Below are 19,832 nucleotides of genomic sequence, written 5' to 3'. Positions count from 1 at the left end.
CTGCTGGGTAGAAGATAGCAGCAAAGGTTGGCAAAAGAGAGGCAACAGTTTCAGGCTGCTGTGCAGAATACCACCCTTTTTATTTAATGGTGGGGTTAGACAAAAAGCAGGACAGCTGCCCATACATCTGGCCTCCTTTCTTCAAGATGACTTGCAGAGAGTCACAAAGCCTACTCCCATGTTGAGGCCGCAGACAGACTGCTACTCATGTTAGGTAAAGGAGCAGGGGGTAGAGGTAGATCAGACTTGTTCCTAACAAAAATGGCAAATAAGAGTACTATAAAATAAAAGGCTCAGTGTTACAAAACACAGAAATTCTCCGCCTTACATACTAAGACATTTAACTGACCTATTAAAGAACTCTTTAAGCTCATGTATAACTAAGTATACATTACTTTCTCTAAAATGCTCAGTGCTACATACTCTCAGCACCTATGGTAGAGTGGACAGAAGCAACAGTCCTACTAGACCAAATATTTGATATATGTACACTGGTTTTGAAAAATAACTTGGAATATTTCTGTATTTTTAACTAAATGCATGCATCTTCTGCTTAGATAATATACAGTAATTTAATTCCTCACTGAACAAAGAAGTGAGGCATCAACAAGCTTTAATTCTCAACAGGATCTAAGACACTCCACAACCTGGATCAAAAAAATAACAGTTCAAGGTTCCGATGGCTAACACCACACAGAACAACCTTTTTAAAGAAATCATTAATTTAGCTCATTTAGCTGGTTTAAGATAAAACCACCATCAAGAGAGAATGCAGTGCTGATGGGACTGTAAACCAAAAGCACATTAAAGGCCATCACTTGCACCTTTCCACTCCGAAATTCAAGTTTTTAAAAAAGGAAGTGGATCATAGGACAGCATTACTTTTCAAACACTCAAAGCTGAAATAGCATCTACAGATTCAACTCCTGAAGAAAAGATTCTAACTTTGCTTAATTTTTGTGTAACATTCATTTGCAAACAAAAGTGAAGGCTACGTGTATTTCTCATACAAGTAATTCTAACACTTTTATTGCAGTTGTAACTATATTGTGACATAAAATACTGTTGCTTTAAAGCAGTGCTACACACAAGATTCTGCTGAGGCCCCATTGTTCATCTTTTAATGCAGAACTTCCTTTGAATTTAGTGCATTCGATTAGAATTAACAACAAAGTTCAAGCTAATTGACAGTTTAGCTTAGATCATTACAGAAAATCATGGAAACCTATACAAGAGAACACTTCTGCTTTATCAAACTGTGCTTCAATAACCACAACACTTAATTGATGTGTTTGTACAGGATCACAGACATGTATAAGTTACCTGATCAAAGAGCTGCTTGCCTGTTGTATTGGGCTGGATGGCAAATTCCAACTCTGCATCCATTGTGGTCACTCTGACGTTGATCTAAAGAAAACAAAAAATATACATATCACACTGTAACAACATAATGCTTCTGTATACTGCAATTACCTTGCAAAAAACAATCTGTGGCAAGCAAATTCAACAACTGCAATGGTCTTGTACATATGCAGAAGACATCAGACAAAAATGTAAAATTTCAATCTGAAAAAAAAAGTCTTATTAACTTTGTATACAAGCATACTTGACATAATGTTTAACATTGGCTTTGAAGGTCAAACAAAGGAACAAAGTTCAAAAAAATCAACTTAATGGGATGGCTGACACTACTCCTAAACACCCAAAGAACACTCTGGCATTAAGCTATGGGGCACTACCTTTTGATGAACTTCCCAAACAAGTGCAAAATAAAGTTCAAGTCACACATTATTATTTCAAAGTATTTGTATTTGGCAGTCTCCTGCCTGACCATTTCCAATATTGAGAGGCTCAACTTTTTTAATGTGTCTGGGACCAATGCTCAGGACAGCCCAGTAACAGCTTTTCCATCACTGGAAGGAAGAACTGTAGAAGTCGCTCCCCTTATACTGATCCCATCTGATCGCTTTACTACGAGGCTGAAAAACCTCCAATGAGCTTCTTCCATCTGCTGGAATGGAAAACCATTTTCCAGATGCCTCCTGACAGGCACTGTTTCTATCTGTTCCAAAGCAAGCAGTCAGATGCTCCAGGTGCTATCTGGAAGCCTACCTTCCTTGGAAAAACGGTCTGTTCCATTTTTTCCTCAACTGGTACATGCAGAGGTGGGGATTTTCATGAAACAGAACCAAGTACTAAATACACAGTGCTGGCTTCTTGCTGCTAGAATGGCCCTCTGTCCTACTGTCCGAGTATCACGTTTTATTTGTCTTTAGTGAATTATAAAGCATCAGAGATCAAATTTATTTTGCTCTGAATGCAAAACCAGAAGCATGGAACTTATTTAAGGCACACACATTTTAATTTCTCTCTCTACTGTAAAATACGGAGCAGGAATAAATTAGGGCTTGTATTACAGGTTCTCACACTACTTGACCCATGCCTGTGTAAATCATTTCCATTACCCACTTCCTGAATTTTGCCACCAGGTGGAATACTTTGAGAAGTGAGCCTGGAAGAGTCTCAGTAAGACTACACAGAAGACATCTAAGCTGTGAAAAAGAAAACTGGAGAGAAGTTTGTCCCTGTGTAACAGTTTAAGCTTGTTCACCCCTTTCTTTTGTGTCAAGGTAAACAACATTGTGTATCCATGAGCTGGATACACCAGACAAGAGTAGCAGGAGGCAGAGGACCTCTAGGTTATAGACCTGCAAACAAAGAAGATAGCAGGGGGTTGGCAAAACTTCTGCATGCAAGTACTGATAAAGAACAAGAGTTGAAGGCTTTGGAGGAAAAGATAGTAAACTTTTATTGGAAAAAAAATAGAGGGTGTGTGTGTCAAGAGGAGGGAAAAATAAGTGTTTTCTTCATATTCTGCTCCCCCATTTCAAGATAAAACTGTTTTCTTTTAAAAAAAAACACTTCTCTTCAACTTTTAAAAAGGAGGTCTGCTTTAGAGCAGCTAAAAACAAATTACAAGGGATAAAGCTAAAATGTAACTTTATTAAACACCAAAGCACTCTTACATAAGAGCAGCATTGCCAAAACAAGAAGTGCCACAGAAGATCTAGAAAGCACAGGACGTTAAACTAATTGCAGCAGGCTTTTTAAAGCTGCAAAGACTTCTTAGATAAATATCCTAGTAACAAATGCTGTTTTACAGAAATTGAGGTGAAAGTCTGTATCCTTCAAAAGCTAAAACATTCAAAATAAATAGTAAAATAATGAACAGGAAATATAGAGGCAAAATAAACACAAACTGTAGATTCTGTTTGCTTCTGGATATTCTGGCTAAAAAAAAGAAGCAGCGTGCTGTAAGACTATATGAAGAGGCCTACGAAGGCAATGACACTCTTGATTTGAAAAAAAATACTGTCTTCCTCCTGTATACATTTGGACCAACTTAGCTTTTGGGTACAAATACTGAGCTTGTACAGCTTTATAATGGTTACAAAGTCACAGGATGGCTAAGGTTGGCAGAGACCTCTGGAAGCCTCTGGTGCCACCCCTGCTCAAGCAGGGACACCCAGGGCAAGCTGCCCAGAACCATGTCCAGGCGGCTTCTGGGGATCCCCAAGGAGGAGACCCCACAGCCTCTCTCTCCTTGGGCCATGGCTCTGTCACCCCGTCACAGTAAAGAGGTTTTTCCTCATATTCAGATGGAACTCCTTGTGTTTCATTAACATTGTTTCAAGGTTTCATTTATTTCTGCCCATGAAAAACAAGCAGGTTATGCTGGCAAAGCCTGAGACTGAACCCAGAAGATCCCAGAGTACTCAGAGAGCTGACTGATGTCATCACAGGATCTCTCTCAATTATTTTTCCAGTGGTCTTGGCAATCTGGACAGGTCTCAGTTGACTGGAAGCTGTCAAATGTGGTCACAGTTCTCAAGAAGGGCAAGAAAGAAGATCCTGGCAATTACAGGCCTGTCAGTGTCACTTCAGGTGACACTGGTAAAATTATGGATAAGATTATTCAAGGAGTTACCAAAAGACACCTAGAAAACATTGGCAGTCATTGGTCAGAGCCAATATGGGCTCATGAGGGGAAGGTCACATCTAACAAACTTTGTTTCCTTCTACAAGGAGATCACCCAGCCAGTTGATGTAATCTTTCTGGATTTCAGTAAAGCTTTCAATCCTGTCTCTCACAGTATCCTTCTGGATAAGATGATCAGAATCCAGTTAGATAAAAGCACAATAAGATGGGTGAACAGCTGGCTGATGGGTTGGGCCCAGAGGGTTCTTGTAAATGGGGTTACATCAGGCTGGTGACCTGTCACTAGTGGGGTTTCCCAGGGCTCCATTTTAGGGCCATTTTTTTTCATAAACGATTTAGATGAAGGACTTGAAGTCATTTTTGGATCAAGTTCACACATGAACTTGGGTGGAGCTGTTGACTCCATTGAGGGTGGGGAAGCCTTGCAGAGAGATCTGGACAATCACCAACAATGAAGTTTAACAAGAGCAAGTGCTGGATTCTACACCTGGAAAGGGGCAACCCTGGATATGTGTACGGACTGGGGGATGAGAGGCTGGAGAGCAGCCCCACAGAAAGGGATCTGGGGGTTCTGGTCAACAGCAAGCTGAACACAAGATGCACAAATTATGAAGCCAGTCACTAGTCTGAACATAATTGCACTGTGCCAACACTCAAACAGGGTGGACCTCTCACAATGGTGAGAAATGCACTAAGGCTTCCTGCAGCACAAGTTGGAACACCACCACTCCTCGTACCACAAGGCTGTTGCTATGCCAGTGATTCACTCTTGCTCTCACCAGGATTACACTTCTTCCTTCAAACTTCAGGAACTACTACAGAACATTTGACAGGTCTTGGGTGATGACTTCAGCTCCTCAGTTGTTTCACACATCCAGTTCAGCTGCGCACAGGTTCAGGGGAAGAGCTGCGACAAATCTCATTTACATGCATTTTTGACTGGACTCTGAGTAGATGCTTTCTAAGGAAACCTAATCAAGAAACTCTCTAGGTGGTTCTACTATTCACAGGAATATGCCCAAGCAAACTTTTTTGATGTTTAAACAGTGGCTACACCTAAGCATCATTTTGGAGCCACAATTTACTTCTTGTATTACTGACCTAGAGATCCCTATGCAATCACAGCTGGGCCATCCTTAGCCTTAGCTATCATAGCCTTCACAAGTGGCTAACCTGGAACTTCCCAGAAGATTCAAAGTCCACACCATGAAAGATCCCCTCCTGCTCCTCCTCAAACCAGGAGGTGTCACACTGAATCGCAGCCAGCCCATGACAGCCTGCCACTGAGGTGGCAGCGCAGCACACCTCGGCCAGCTCTGTCATACCCACCCAAGGAAGTCACCAACCACAGCACAGAGGGTGAAGAAAACCCCAGTGCTGCCACTGCTTCACCTGTGCAGCTATCCAGAGCTTTAATGCAAAGGATACAGGATGTCTGCCCAGCTCACACTTCAGATGTACGACTACACTGGTCAAAGAAAGAGGAAGAGTGCATATATAATACATACAAGGTCAGTTATTTGAAGAATAATGCACAGAACTATTAGAACAAGCCCAGAGGACGTGGAAATAACAGAATGTATCCAGAGGAGGGCAACGAGGATGACCAAGCTGACGGAACAGCTCTCCTACAAGAAAAGGCTGAGGGAGTTGGGGTTGTTCAGCCTGAAGAGAAGGCTCTGAGGACACCTTACAGAGGCCTTACAGTACCTAAAGGGGGCTACAGGAACACTGTGGAGGGACTCTTTGTGACCAAGTATAGAGGTAGGATAAGGAGTAATGGCTTTGAACTAAAAGAGGGAAAAATTAGATTAGATATAAGAAGAAAATTCTTGACTATAAGAGTGATGAGACACTGGCACAGGTTGCCCAGAGAAGCTGTGGATGCCCCATCCCTGGAGGTGTTCAAGGCCAGGCTGGATGGGGCTTTGGGCAACCTGGGCTGGTGGGAGGTGTCCCTGCCCATGGCAGGAGGCTGGCACTTGAGCCTTCATCAAGAAATCCAAAGCTGAGTAGGTACCAATACCTAGTAAGAAAACATTTAAAATTATATGGAAAAGGCTTTCTGTGGTTTTTCTCTGTTTTAATGAGTACAATATGAGTTGGTCACATGCAAAAGCCAGAGAAACCAGCCTAATTCTTATCTGCAATCATATGTCATGTAGCAGAAAAAAGTTTTTTTCCACAGTAACCAGCTGATTACTATACTATCACAATGTTATACTATTTGTGTTAGCAGAGGAGCAGCATGTTGGTCCCACGGCTTTTCGCACCACACAAATGCACACAGCACACTCTACACATCAGTCTCAAAGCAGACATATGAAGAGAACAATCAAAGAACAAGATAAGGTAAAACGGTGAGGATTAAACAGCATTAGGAACAGAAGAGGCTACAGAAAAACAGCCCACACATTTTGATCATACTCAAAGACAAAAAAGAAAACAGTTTTCCAAACTGACTTCAGTTGTCTATTTATGCTGCAGCAATACATCATTTATTCAATCCGTAACTCAAACACTACACTATATAGCTCAAACATTGTCCCGCAAAACAGTAACATTCTGATGAAAACTGGATTTATAATACACAGCATTTCAACACCACCACTTCACTGAAATTAACTTCATCTTGTAAATATTAATTTCAATTTTAAACACCCATATAATTCCACAATCTGACAGCTACCCTTTCTGGATGGAAAACACCATAAAATGCCAAAGTAGTCCAAAAAAAGGATTGTTTTAAGCTTAGTAACGTTGACATTTAGCCCCGTTACTACATAGCATAATGCTTGCTCTTTCGTGTCTTGCAGTCTTGCAGAAAAGTGCTGCAAACTATCAGCAAAACAGCTAGTAATTTTAACTCCTCTTACATCCTATAAATGCAAGTAAAATTTCAGTCAATTACACCTAATCTTCTTAGCCTATGAAATGATTAACAGTTATGCAACTAATGATGCCTAATTTTAGTCCCCAGGTTTCTATTTTTGGTGAAGATCTGGGAGAATGGCACACAGCTAAGAAACATTTTGTATCTGTTCTTTTAGGTAGAAACGCCCACAAATAAGATTCAACAAATATTCTATCCTTCTCTAAGCAGAGAACCAGGCACGTTGCAAATAGCCCTACCTAGTTAGCAGCTCCGATTTTGATTACAGCAACGAAGACCTAATTAAACAGCAGAAGTCAGCATTTTTTTTACATAGAGATCAGAACAAAAACTAATGGCAACTTAATTTTGCCCTGAATTAAGAACATGAAAGGCTCAACATTATTTTATTTTGAAAGTAGAGGAGATGCTAAGGGAGCTGTGTGAAAAGAACGGAGAGCTACTTTGTTCCAAATACAAAGTAAACAGATTTTTCTACTGAAGCAATAGAACAAGAAAATGTTTAATAGTAGGTATTTTCCAGACACATTACCTTAATATCTCAGGACAATGCATTAACATCACTTTAACCCTTTTCAAAACACGCTTTTTCACTCATGCTATTTAACCCAGTAGCCTCAGAGAAAATCCCAAACACTCACATAAAAACAAGGACCTTTTATTACAACATCTAAGAAGACCATTCACAGTGGCAAAGACCTTATTTCAGAGAGAGGCTTAACTTCCAGGAAAACTGAAGAAAATGCTTTAAAATTCAGCTATGCTAAGATGCTTTACTGGTCTTCATTTACTTAATTTTGATTGGTACATTGCATAAACCTTCAACGTGAAAGAAAAAAAAAAAAACTATTCCATTGACTTTCCTGTGATTAAGTGTTTAGTGATTTAAACTGATTTTTAACTTCATTATTTGTTACATACAACATCAAAATGAAATTAATTCCAAGATGTAGAGTGTTTGTTTGTATGCACAGATTCCCTTATTTACACAAACATTGGATTTTCTGACAACTATCATTACAGCAGGACCTGCGAAAGAGAAAATACCTGAATAGGTCAAAGTAATACAGTGAAGAGAGCTACAAAATAATACCATTAAAATTCTCTCCAATTATGTTAACTGGTTTTTCTCAGTTCTGTACAACAGCTTATTCACAATTCTTTCATTAGTTTTCAGGTTAAAAGACATCTAAAAATAAAGCTACAGAACACTGACAGAACAGTTTTATTGCACAGCTGTCAAAGAACAAGGAGTTGAAGCACAAAAGTCATTTCTGGGCTACATTTTCTTTAAAATACTGGTAAGAGCTGAAATCCATGTCCAGAGCTAGAAACCTTCTATGGCCCAGTGCTATGGAGTCCTGGCAGAACCCAAACAATGGTCTTCAAAGAACAGCAGCAGATCTATTGACCATAACCTATGACTAGGCTGTTAGAGTCCCCAAAGAATCAGGGGCGGGCGGGCGCTTCAAAGCAGTTTATCATTTAAGAATCTACCAGAACAAAACCCGAGGTTTGAGTTTTCCAAATAAAGTCACTTAATCTGTGGCATGTGCACTACCGCATTCAAGGATTACAAATGATAACTACAGCAACGTCGTGAAGTACAGGAAAAAAATCCCTATGACATTTCTCCTGAACAATGATCAATTTCATTTCATTTCATGGCTCCTTTCACTTGGTTTTCTTCTGAGATCTCACATTATCAGTAGGAAAAGCCCAACACAAACTCTTATACAAAGCAAGCCCTTCAGAAAAGGACGTATATATATTCTCTCACTTTTGGCATGACTCCACCTTCCTAAGATCTAGTAGCTAATTTCCATTCCTGGGTGGATTGTGAGCCCTTATAACACTTCTGCAATCTCAACCCTAAGGAGAACTCTTCAATCTGAACCATTCTAAAACTACATTTCCTACAATTGTCTCAGGTTCCTAAAGCAGCGGGAACACTGCCTGTCTAAGTTTCATGATTCTGATCCCAGAATTTAAACAGATGTAACTTCAAACAAACAAACAAAAAAACTTAGTCTGTGTGTTTGTTTTGTTTTTTGTTTTTCTACTAATCAAGTGCAAGGTCCTGCAACTGGGCTAGGGCAATCCCAAGCACAAATACAGGCCAGGAGGAGAATGGATCAAGAGCAGCCCTAAGGAGAAGGACCTGGGTGTGTTGGCTGATGAGAAACTTGATTGCCCCCCCACCCTGCGTTCAGCTCTCAGGCCCCCAGCACAAGAAGGACAGGGACCTGTTGGAGCAAGTCCACAGGAAGGCCATGAGGCTGGAGCACCTCTCCTGTGAAGACAGGCTCAGGGAGTTGGGATTGTTCAGCCTGCTGAAGAAAAGGCTCCGGGGAGACCTTACAGCAGCCTTACAAGGACTCTGTAGGGAGGTAGAGTGGTAGCACAAGGGGGAATGGCTTTAAACTAATTACTCATTCCACAAAGGAGTAATTGGCTACAAATTACTCATTCTCATTTCATCAAGTGCTAAAATATTGTCCCAAATCACCTGGGGGAGGGTCACACGTGGGGGAAGAAAAATTACAGAAACAAAATGCTGCAGCCAGGCTGCCGGGAGCTCTGAAGCTCCAAGCAGAACCCGCAGCCTTTGGAGAGTCCCATGCTCACAATACTCATTCAGCTGTACTGATTCCAAACACTGAAGTGCAATACCAACTATTGTGATTTCTAATTAATAGCAAAAATATACATATATCCACAAATATATGTGCACACAGACTTATGTTCAGTAGATTTGTCCTGTTCCTGATCTCAATGAAACATCAGTAAACAAAGGAAGCCTGCAGGCTGTTACATAAACCAATTAAGAAGAATAGAACTAATCTCCTCTGACAATTCAGCTCCCTTTCTGCATACTTTGCTCACTAGATTTAAGTGGAAAAGACAACCAAAAATCCTTTAACACATGGCAGAAAAATTTGCAAGCATCCCATAGTCCATCAACAACAAAAGATCAAGCTGCTGAAGAGTTATATCCTTAAAGAGTTCCAGAACCAGCATGGAAACAAAAATCTGAGATTTCTTTTTTCCTCTACAGAAAGTGGATGAACCCTTATTTTAGCTGAAATGAGATGAATAGACCACTAATATTGCTCTTGTCCTTCCTTCCACGCTTACCATCTAAATTATATCCCTGCCCATAGAAAAAATATCACCTTCTAGTCCTGTTGCTATCACGGACATTTCACGTGTTCTGCCTTTCCCTGACAAATCCTACAACAAATCCTTTCACTGATTCTAGCAGATGTTGAGTCAGCCTCCGTCACCCACTGCATGCCAGCTCATCTCAAAGTCAACAATTCCTGAGAAGTTGTTCCTCCTGCCAGCCAAAGGGGCCCTAAATTCACTACAGCTTGTGAGCTCTGCCCCCTCTCCAAGTGTACACACATCCATGCTGCACACAGCTCCTCCCAGCTCCAAGATTTCTTGAGCTGTTTTTCCACACATTGGTATTAAACTACCTGAACTCTGATTGTACCTTACCAGATCTTATAAAACCTAATAAGGGCAGAGTCAAAGAAACTAGAGCTGTTTTAAGATAACTACTCTGAAAACTGAAAATCCCGTTACATTTTAGATTAGTAAGAAAAGAGCTACCTACTGGTTTCGGCATTTTGCTGGTTTTCTTTAGTCTCTTGTCCAGTGAAGTCTTCTACAATCTCTTTGTCCCCTTCTGTCAAAAAGAAATGTAAAAGGCTCATTTTTAAATAAATCATAACAGAGTTCACATACATCACAGCAAATAGTACAAATTCCAACACAGATAAACAAGAGCTCTACACGTACAAAATGCACTTTTCAGTAGATATCATTTATTTAAAAAAAAAAAATAAGTTACCCACTACCAGAATCTACAGGTGCCTAAAAAGTAACCCCTTTCCCAGTTTTTACAGAATACTAATCCACTAATGTTAGAGAAAAGACACACAGATCCCCAACCAAATTCTTTTAAAAAAATTGATATTTGACAGCTTCCAGTACTGAAAGCTTGTAACATTATTAGAGGAGTAAAATTTGAACAAGGAACTCCAAAGCTGCAATTTAATCTGTCAATGCTAGCCAAACTTGAAGCTTCTTGCAAAGAAAAAACAACATTTTTTAAGCATCAGACTGTATTTCGCATCCATAAAGGCATCCATTTGTCTCAGGGAACAAGTCATGAACTCAATTTTCCCTAATGAAGAGAAATTCCAGTTGTCAGACCATTACATTAAAAAAGGAAGAAAATCTGCACTGCTTATTTTTTATTTTTTAAGCAGAAATGCTCTAAGTTACGCCTATATGATAATGAAATTAATTACTATCAACTTCTGCAAGTCCAAAACAGTCTTTATGCTTTGAAAAAAAAAAAAAAAGCGTGTAATTTCATTAGTAGTTTGCAGCCTGCCTTGACTCAATTCATGTCAACTGAGAAAGCAAAAGCAGCTAGTCACCTTCTCTCACACTTTCAAAGTAACGGCCTCTATGAATCAGTCCTGCTACTGGTCTGCAGAGTAGCAACGGTGGCACTGCCTCCAAAATATAACTAATTACTCCGAGAAATATTTGCCTTAGTGTGAATGTAATCTGAAATTTCAGTATTACAATTCCATGATTACGTCTGACATAAAATTTTCAGAAGTGGTTGAGGAAAAAAAAGTATAAATCAAAATCAAAATGTTTAGAGCAATTTATTTATCAAAAGCAAACTTCTCTATGATTTCTTATTCATCAAAAAATGAGTATCAATTTTTGTTACATACGTTTAGAAAAGTTCTTTGCTTCTTGGCAAAAAATACAGTAACATCAACAAATATTTGGGCAGCAAGCTAAGGCTTTTTCTTTTTTTCTATTCTGTAGAGATCGTTTGAAAAGAGGGACTGGAAAAAAAGAGATAAAGGTTGAAAATAATTTAAGAAGTATCAATATTGTTGGCTGGTAAAGAAAAATAAATGACTAAACGTTACAGAAAGAGATCCAACGCCAAGAGTCAGCCTGAAATTAAAACAGTATATTTAACGTATATTCACTATGACATAATTAATGTAGCACAACTATAAAGGTATAACATATTATAGTTTGCCCATCATAAAGACAATTACATTCCAGTAGGATTTTTATTTCCTTTGGGTTTGAAATTTTGAATTTTTTATTTTGGTTTTGAATTTCAGAAGATATTCTGAAGCATTAGACAGTATCAGTAAGTCTATTTTACCATCTCAATATATAGCCTGATAGAATTTGTAAAATACAAATACACTTTTCCATAATCCCTTTTTAAAAAATAAAAAATATTTTTTTTACTGTACTGGGATGTGACCTTTCCCTGCAGCAGCCCATACAGTGCTGCGCTCTGCACTTGTAGCTAGAACAGCAGTGGTATCACACTGGTGTTGTGTCTGCTGCTGAGAAGTGCTGGCACAGCATCAGGACTCTCTCTGACCCTCCTAGGGGGTGGGCAAAAAGTGAGAAAGAAACATCACCAGGGCAGCTGACCTAAACCAACCAAAGGGATATTCCATACCATATGATGTCACACTCAGCAATAAAAGGTGGAAAAAGGAAGAAGAGGGGAGGGGTGGGCTCTCGTTGTGAAAACGTCTGTCCTCCTCCCGAACACCGGCTACGTGCATTGAGGCCCTGCTTCAAGGACGTGGTCAAGCAACGCTCATTTGTGGGAAGTAGAGAGTAATTTCTTTCCTCTGCACTTCCACATAGCCTTTACTTGTTTTGTTTAGTTATTCCCTTTCCCCCTTCCTCTTCCCCTTTCCCTTTTTTTCCCTTTAGTTGAATTGTTTAATTAATAATAATATTTCCTTAATTATATATATATATATATATATTCCCTCTTTAATTAAATCATCCTTATCTCAACCCGTGAGTTGTTCTTTCCTTTACTTCTTCCCCTCCTCATCTGAGGAGGGGGAGTGAGAGAGCGGTTGTGGTGTTCAACTGCCTAGCATGGTAAAACCACCACATTTACCCAAAAAACTTTTAATGGGGGGGTGGGGGGGAAGATGAGACAAATGATGTTTCTAACATGTTTCATGGGACCTTATAACACTCTCCTTTGATACAATTCCATGGCACATGTTCAGTCCACAGAAGACGCTGCTGCCTCTTCTTCCTTTCTCTAGCTCAGAGAAACCCAGGAGCACTAAAAGCAGAACAGGCTTGGCTCTGACTCCTGCTACCTGTAAGCAGGGCTCTGAGCTGGAGCGATCCCTGTGCCCACCTGGTTGCCAGCAGAGGCTCATTGCCCGTAACACTGAAGGCAGGCAGAAGCCCTGGAGTTAAGCTCAGTTAACTAGCAATGTAAAAGCTAAACTAGATTCCCATCCACCATTTTAGAAGCGTGCCAACTCAGCAGTGCTAAAAGGAGTAGGAAGTAGCACAACTGCTTTTATGTGCCTGGAGTAACATTTGCATTGACAAGACAAGGCACAGGGGGATGACCGATACTGCCTCAGAGCAGCCGCTGGGAAACAAATGGGAGCAGATGGCTCAAGGCTGAGTCCTGGGCGACCAACTGGTTTCTGGCTCAGGGCTTCCTACAAGACAGAGTATCGAGCACTTTCTGAAGGGACTACATCAATCCCTCTGATGTTCTGTCCTTGCAAGTTCTCCCACAAATGTATCCTGATCTGGGGTGAGTACTTTAACCTAAACATTTTGTTAAACTCCTATCAAACAACCAAATCTAAGTTATTATTTGATAACATACTCTAAAACCCTAACGTATTTTTTTTAAATCAGAAACATCACTACAAAAAACTATCCTGTAATATAAAACAAAGTCATCAAATCGCAATTAGGAGACAAGTAATTTAACTGAGTTTATGGAATTAACACATAGCTCATGCACAGTGAAACAAAGTTATCAGCTAAAAGTAAGAATCCTCTTGTCCAAAACCCAACAGGGAGGAACAGTGCCCCTGACAGCCCCACAGATCATCTCAGGGGCTTGCAAAGTTACCACAATAAGAGAAAAAAAATCTATGGAAAACAAATAATATCCCAGATATTTTTCATTGAAGTGTGCTGCAGTAACTTAGTCTGTCATTTCATTTATTTAAAAGGAAAATATTTCCTAAATTTATTCAACTAGGCTGAAAGTTGTTTCTGTTTCAGATGATGAAAACCATGTGGTATATTACAAGTAAAACACACTAAATGTTACACCAATGTTAGTTTAAAACTTACATTTGTAAAATGGAAATAATCTGTACATAGAGAAAAAACAGCCTGTGTCTATATGTTTTCACACTTGAAGTGTTACACAATTTCAGCACAGTATGCTCACACAAAAGCACTGCAACCAAGAATGATAGCTACAAAAAAATAAGAGCTTCGCAGATCTCAGAACTGTGCAAATAAAAAAAATAACATTATCTTTCCTGAGTACTGACATCAGCTAGCATTAAAACACAGCAAACATGAAAACATTTGTCCAAAAGAAACCAAAAACTCACTGTCAGGGAAAATAGCGTGCATCTGCACTGCTGTTATTGGAAGGGGAGCTCATGTCTGCCACTTGTGTGTCCACTAACTTTACACGTGGTAGATGCAGTAAGTTCAGTTTTACTCAGCTTTTAGCTTTGACACAGTTAATTACTTATAGTTTTATCTTAATGCCTTCATCAAACGACGCTGCATCCAACAGGACGGGGAACAATATTCCCTATCGGCTCTCGCGGTCTGAAGCGCCTGTGACCTCCTGCACACCGCAGCTGCTGCTGGGGCACTGCGAGTCCCAGAGGTGCCTCTTCTGAGCCAAGAGGATTAGCAGGGTCGTGACTCCGCAGAGTTCCTGCTGCTACAGTGCTCCAGTCCTCAAGACCTTCGTGGCAGATGCTAGGAATCTGGACCAAAGCGCCAAAATATCAGCTGGCTCCACTTCCCAAACCAAACCGAAAAGATTCGCCCAGAACTTCAAAAATTCTCTTAAAGTGAAGAACTGCAATTCCAACTCCTTTCTGCAAGGCAGTTAGATTTTTAAATCATCATCATCCATGTTTCCAGTAATGCCACAAAAGGCTACAAATAAAGCAATTGTTGGAAGACAACAAAGGAAGCTTTATGCAGAAAATGATGGTGCATAAAGCACTCCATGCCAAAACTCTGTCATATAATTTATGCAGCAGCTGTTTTCAAAAGAAACATTCATGCACACAGCCGTGGGTCTGAGGTCAGGTGAGGAAGATGACTCGAGCAGGGCACCCGGATGGCAGAACCCAACCCTCAAAAGCAGCAGGGTCCCTACATGACAGCTTAGGACCTTCCCTCAGAAGCAACCTCTTAACAGCATGCTTCCCCAGCTCAATGAAGAGGCTCAACCTCTGCTTTCCTGCAAGCAGATGGCAGGGACCCCACAGCTTTAGCCACTGCAATGCCACTCTAACTTGCTTATTTACAGGAATTAAAGAATGGTTTGGGTTGGAAGGGACCTTAAGGATCATCTAATCCTAACCCCCCCGCCATGGGCACGGACACCTCCCACCAAACCAAGTTGCCCAAAGCCCCATCCAGCCTGGCCTTGAACACTTCCAAGGATGGGGCATCCACAGCTTCTCTGGACAACCTGTGCCAGTGCCTCACCACCCTCACAGTAAAGAATTTCCTCCTAACATCTAATCTCAATCTCCCCTCTTTTAGTTTAAAACCATTCCCCCCTGTGCTATCATTCCACCCCCTGACAAAGAGTCCCTCCCCAGCTTTCCTGTAGGCTCCCGTTAGGTACTGGCAGGCCACTGTAAGGTCTCTCCAGAGCCTTCTCTTCTCCGAGGCTGAACAACCCCAACTCCCTCAGGCTGTCTTCACAGGAGAGCTGCTCCAGCCCCTGGACCATCCTTGTGGCCCTCCTCTGGACTCACTTCAACAGGTCCCTGTCCTTCTTGTGCTGGGGGCCCCAGAGCTGAATGCAGGGCTCCAGGTGGGGTCTCACGAGAGCAGAGCAGAAGGGGAGAACCCCCTCCCTCACCCTGCTGGCCTCACTGCTTTTGATGCAGCCCAGAGTACAGTTGGCTCTCTGGGCTCCAAGCATACCCTGGGCCGTATCAAAAGAAGGAACTTCTTAAAACTAAATGTACTTCTTCTCAGTCTTGTACCATTCCAATTCTTATGGTACCTAATAGCTTTAGAGGCAGCAGCAGGAAACGTACAGGCCACTGTACCTGACTAACTGGTCTCAGCTTTCTACCAAAACATCTCTACTCCAAAGCAGCCTGCGAGTACCTGCAGGGCAATCATCTTTTCCACTAAGCCTAACAGCTCCCTAATGACACACTTGCAGAAGTCCAATAAAGAAGTTAATTCACCGCAGGCTCTACCTCCGCATACATCTTTTTCAGACAGCTGAGGAGATGCGGTCTGCACAATTGTCTCGCAGGTAGGCAAACCACAGGGGAAAGCAAAGCAAGCTATCTTACAAAAAAAGGGGAGAAGTAGCAGTTCTGTAACAATAAAACAGATGTGACCAGAGCTGGTTATCACAGAGTTTTCCATACCACCATTTTGAGCACTATCCCCTCGCCTTCCTAAGAACACAATTTCCTCCCAATCCCCCCCGTAAGATACTAGAGATGGGCTTGCTGTGCCTCTGAAAGGTAACTCCTATACAACCAGTACAATTGTTACGCCTTAAGTGTATTTATAGCTAAACGTATTTTGAAGAGGCAAGCGCTTCTTCCAAACGGGAGATCCCAGTAACTTCAAAAGTACAAATGGGAACTTGGCAACACCGCAGTCAGAAAGGAACACAGCCCAGCCAAGGAACATTTATGCAACGCTTGCAGTTTTACCAGTCCGTGACAGATGTGCTGTATAACTTACATACTAATCTGAATATAAACTCTCATCTTCGCATTTTAAAGTACTCACAACTGCAGTAGATGAAATAACTATAAGATTTTGAAGTTCTACAACGACAACGTCCACTCTTCCCACATATCTCTCATAAAAATGAGAATTACAAATTGTGTCCAATATAAGTACTCTGTTGCTTCAATAAACTTCTCTGTGGAAATACCACTGACAGGTGATTGTCACAACCAAAATCCTGGATATATCCCATTCCAGAAGCAGGTATTGTGTTTTCTGAATAAAGCAGCTAAGTCTCTTAGCAGCAGTTCCACAAAATAAAGAAAACCTGCTAACGTGAACTTGCCATTCGCATCAGACTCCACGTGAGCTGGCTCGAGTTCTTGAATCAAACTGTTCTAAAGATGTTAACTCCCTGTTTGGGCCAATACACTATTTGTTTCTCCTTGTATTACTAGACTTGAAAGTTTTATTGCACAGAGTAATTAATAAAGATCTAAAAGAAAAAAAATAATTCAGAGCATAGCTAAGGATTCGACTAGTGGTGAAGTTACCCCCAAATGCAGCCCCTCAATGCTGAAAGCAAGGAGTTTACCAGGTCCCTTCAGCTCTGGAGAAAACTCGCTAAGCACACAAGACACTCAGCGCTGCTTTCATGTACCAGTATCTTTTGACAATCAGGTCTTTCTTCACAAGTTTGTATAAAGTTTTGGTTACATTTGCAGACTTGAAAATCCTCCCTTTCCTCTACTCCCACACACTTTTCATGCAATACAAAGAGATGGGACAGCTTTGATGTATTTAACACATCCAATACAAAGAAGTAATACCTTGAACAACTTTCCTTTTAATGCCTGCCAACAAAAGTACCCCTGCTTAAAGAGCTGAGCAGCAATTTAAGATCTCTAAGGAAGAAAGGCCATATACCTAGCCTAACAATGCCTTAAGTACCTTTAGTTGCTTTATTTACCAGGAACTGCCTTCTAACGTCACAACCTTCTACATTTCTTACTCCCTAACCTTGCACCTTGTAGACGGAGCCATACTCATTCGACAGCTTTACCAAATTTCCCGTGAACCAACTTTTTTTCTGGCAGCTCTGAATATCTTCAAGGCATGCAACGCTCTCCACTGCAATGGCAGAAGTAGGCAGTGACAAGAACTCTTCTTGTCCTCCCAACAGATGCTTTTACACTGTTTCTTTCAGTCAGCGCTCATGGAAAACTCTCTGGACAGCTCCTGACGTGTCACACCATGTCCTTTTCCATGTGTTTTTTTAAAGTTGTTTACTGTACTTTTGCTCTCTTGTCTCCCAAGCTGATAGAAGAGCTGTGTCACTCAGCACAAAGCTTGGAAGCATGCCACTGCCTTACAATTGCCATTTGCCAGGAGGGCTCTTATCTGGGAACACTGCATTGACTTACAGTTTATTTTTCTCACACCCCTCTTATGCTGAATCAATGGATCAATGGAGAGAAGCCCTACAATCCAATAAAGAGTCACTACTTTTCTCTTATCTTTATCGATCGCAGACCCACCTCGTGGCAGTTGCCATAAGGTTTCCGCGTGCCAGCTCCACGCCTGCCCTCGCCACACAGCGCCCGGCAGCGCTGTGCCAAGGTGCTGCATGAGAGCTCGGGGCAACCGTGGCATTTCTGTGGGCACCCGAGCATGGCTAGTGCTGTGCGAGCTGACGATGCACCCTCGAAACACTGCCGTGGCTTACAATGCAACGACAAGCGCCCCGAATGGAAAAAGGGCTGTGCAAGATGCAGGGACACCTCTGACTCCTGGCCCAAAGCAGTCACAGAGACAGAACGGGTTTAAATTCAGAACTGTAGCTCCCAAAGCTCAACAAGAAGTCATTTTGAAAGCCTAGAGCAGACAGAGGAAAACGAAATAATTTGCTGGGATGTCAGACTGGAAAAGACAGCTTCTTATCTCCTCACGACTGGCATGACCAGTTGTGTTGGCATGGAGTCCAAAGAGAGACCTTCCCGTGCTCGAATTAAGAAAAAACGACAAAAAAAAAAAAAAAAAAAAAAAAAAACACACAACTGAAACCCACGGACTTAAAGCCCGAGCCACTTCACTGCACCAGCCTTTGAGCTGCCAGCAAGGCTCACGCCGACCCGTGCACAACACGAACCCGCTCCACAGCCACGCACAAAGGCTCATTGAGGGCCGCCAGCTCTGCCGGCCCTTCAGGACTCGAGGAGCGGCCGCTCGTTGAAAACAATAGCCAGCAACAGATGCTCCACAGCCCCCGGTTATGAAGTAATCCCTCCCCAGCCCTCCCCGCTCGCCGGCCGGCCGCTGACGGGACATGAATAATGCAGCGGGGCCGGGAAGCGCCGACGGGCCGGAGGCGATCTCCGGGGACCCTCTCAGAGCCCCTTCAGCCACCCCCCGCCGCCTGAGAGGAGCCCGGGGCCGCCTCAGCGCCGCCACCCCCGCCCCGTCCCGCCTCGCCTCACCTGGGGCCGCGCTCCCCCGGCCGGCGGGGGGCGAGGCGCTGGCGGCGGCTGCCGCTCCGAAGGGCTCAGTGCGCTCGCTGCCCACCCCCGCAGCCCCCGCCCGCCGCTGCGGGGCCGCCCCGGTGCTGCTGGCGGCGCCGCCGGGGACGAGGCGCCGAGCGCGGCGGGCGCTGACAGCTCCGCAATATGGCGGCGGCGGCGGCCGCCGGGCACATCCCCCTCCCGTCCTCCCGCCTACCCGCCTCTGTCGGGTTTTGCGCCTCGGGGCGCAGCGCGCATGCGCGGCGCGGTAGGCGCATGCGCGCTGCGCGCGGCGAAGCCGCTGCCCATAGCGGAGCCGTGCCCGGAGCGGAGCCGCTTCCCGTAGTGCCGGCGGAGGGGCACGGGGTTGGCGGGGCGCGGTGAGGGGGCGGTGCTGCGGCTCTGAGGGGGCGGCGGGGCGCGGTGTCCTGCCGCCGCGCTGAGGCGGCGGGGAAGTGTCCCCGGCAGTCCTCGGGCTCGGTTCGGCCCTCGAGAGGCTGCCAGGAGGCGTGGTGCTGCCCCTCGGTGTCCCGCTGATGCTCGGGGGTGTAAGGAGCGTCCTCCCGGGGAAAAAATAAATAAAAATAAATAAAAATAAAAACTTCTGGCTCGCCCACGTGAA

At 42.9% G+C, this 19,832-nt stretch overlaps 1 protein-coding gene across 2 annotated transcripts in view; it reads right to left on the bottom strand.

The window, feature by feature from the left end:
* The window catches only part of RDX (radixin), a 39,716-nt gene extending 20,286 nt beyond the window's left edge, over positions 1–19,430 (bottom strand). The window contains exons 1-3 of one of the 2 annotated variants that reach the window (XM_035326925.1): positions 19,190–19,430; positions 10,516–10,587; positions 1,324–1,407 (exon numbers count right to left, since the gene is read on the bottom strand). In XM_035326925.1, coding sequence (XP_035182816.1) covers positions 1,324–1,407; positions 10,516–10,527 — 96 coding nt within the window. In that variant the 5' untranslated portion in view covers positions 10,528–10,587; positions 19,190–19,430. Of the gene's footprint in view, positions 1–1,323; positions 1,408–10,515; positions 10,588–19,189 lie in introns of those variants that run through there. The other variant, XM_035326934.1, reaches the window with a different exon arrangement.
* Between the last annotated feature and the right edge of the window lie 402 nt (positions 19,431–19,832).

This window comes from Oxyura jamaicensis, chromosome 1, assembly GCF_011077185.1.
Source record: "Oxyura jamaicensis isolate SHBP4307 breed ruddy duck chromosome 1, BPBGC_Ojam_1.0, whole genome shotgun sequence".
Taxonomy (NCBI): domain Eukaryota; kingdom Metazoa; phylum Chordata; class Aves; order Anseriformes; family Anatidae; genus Oxyura; species Oxyura jamaicensis.
Note: the sequence above shows the minus strand (reverse complement) of the source record. Positions and strands in the feature narration are given on the sequence as shown.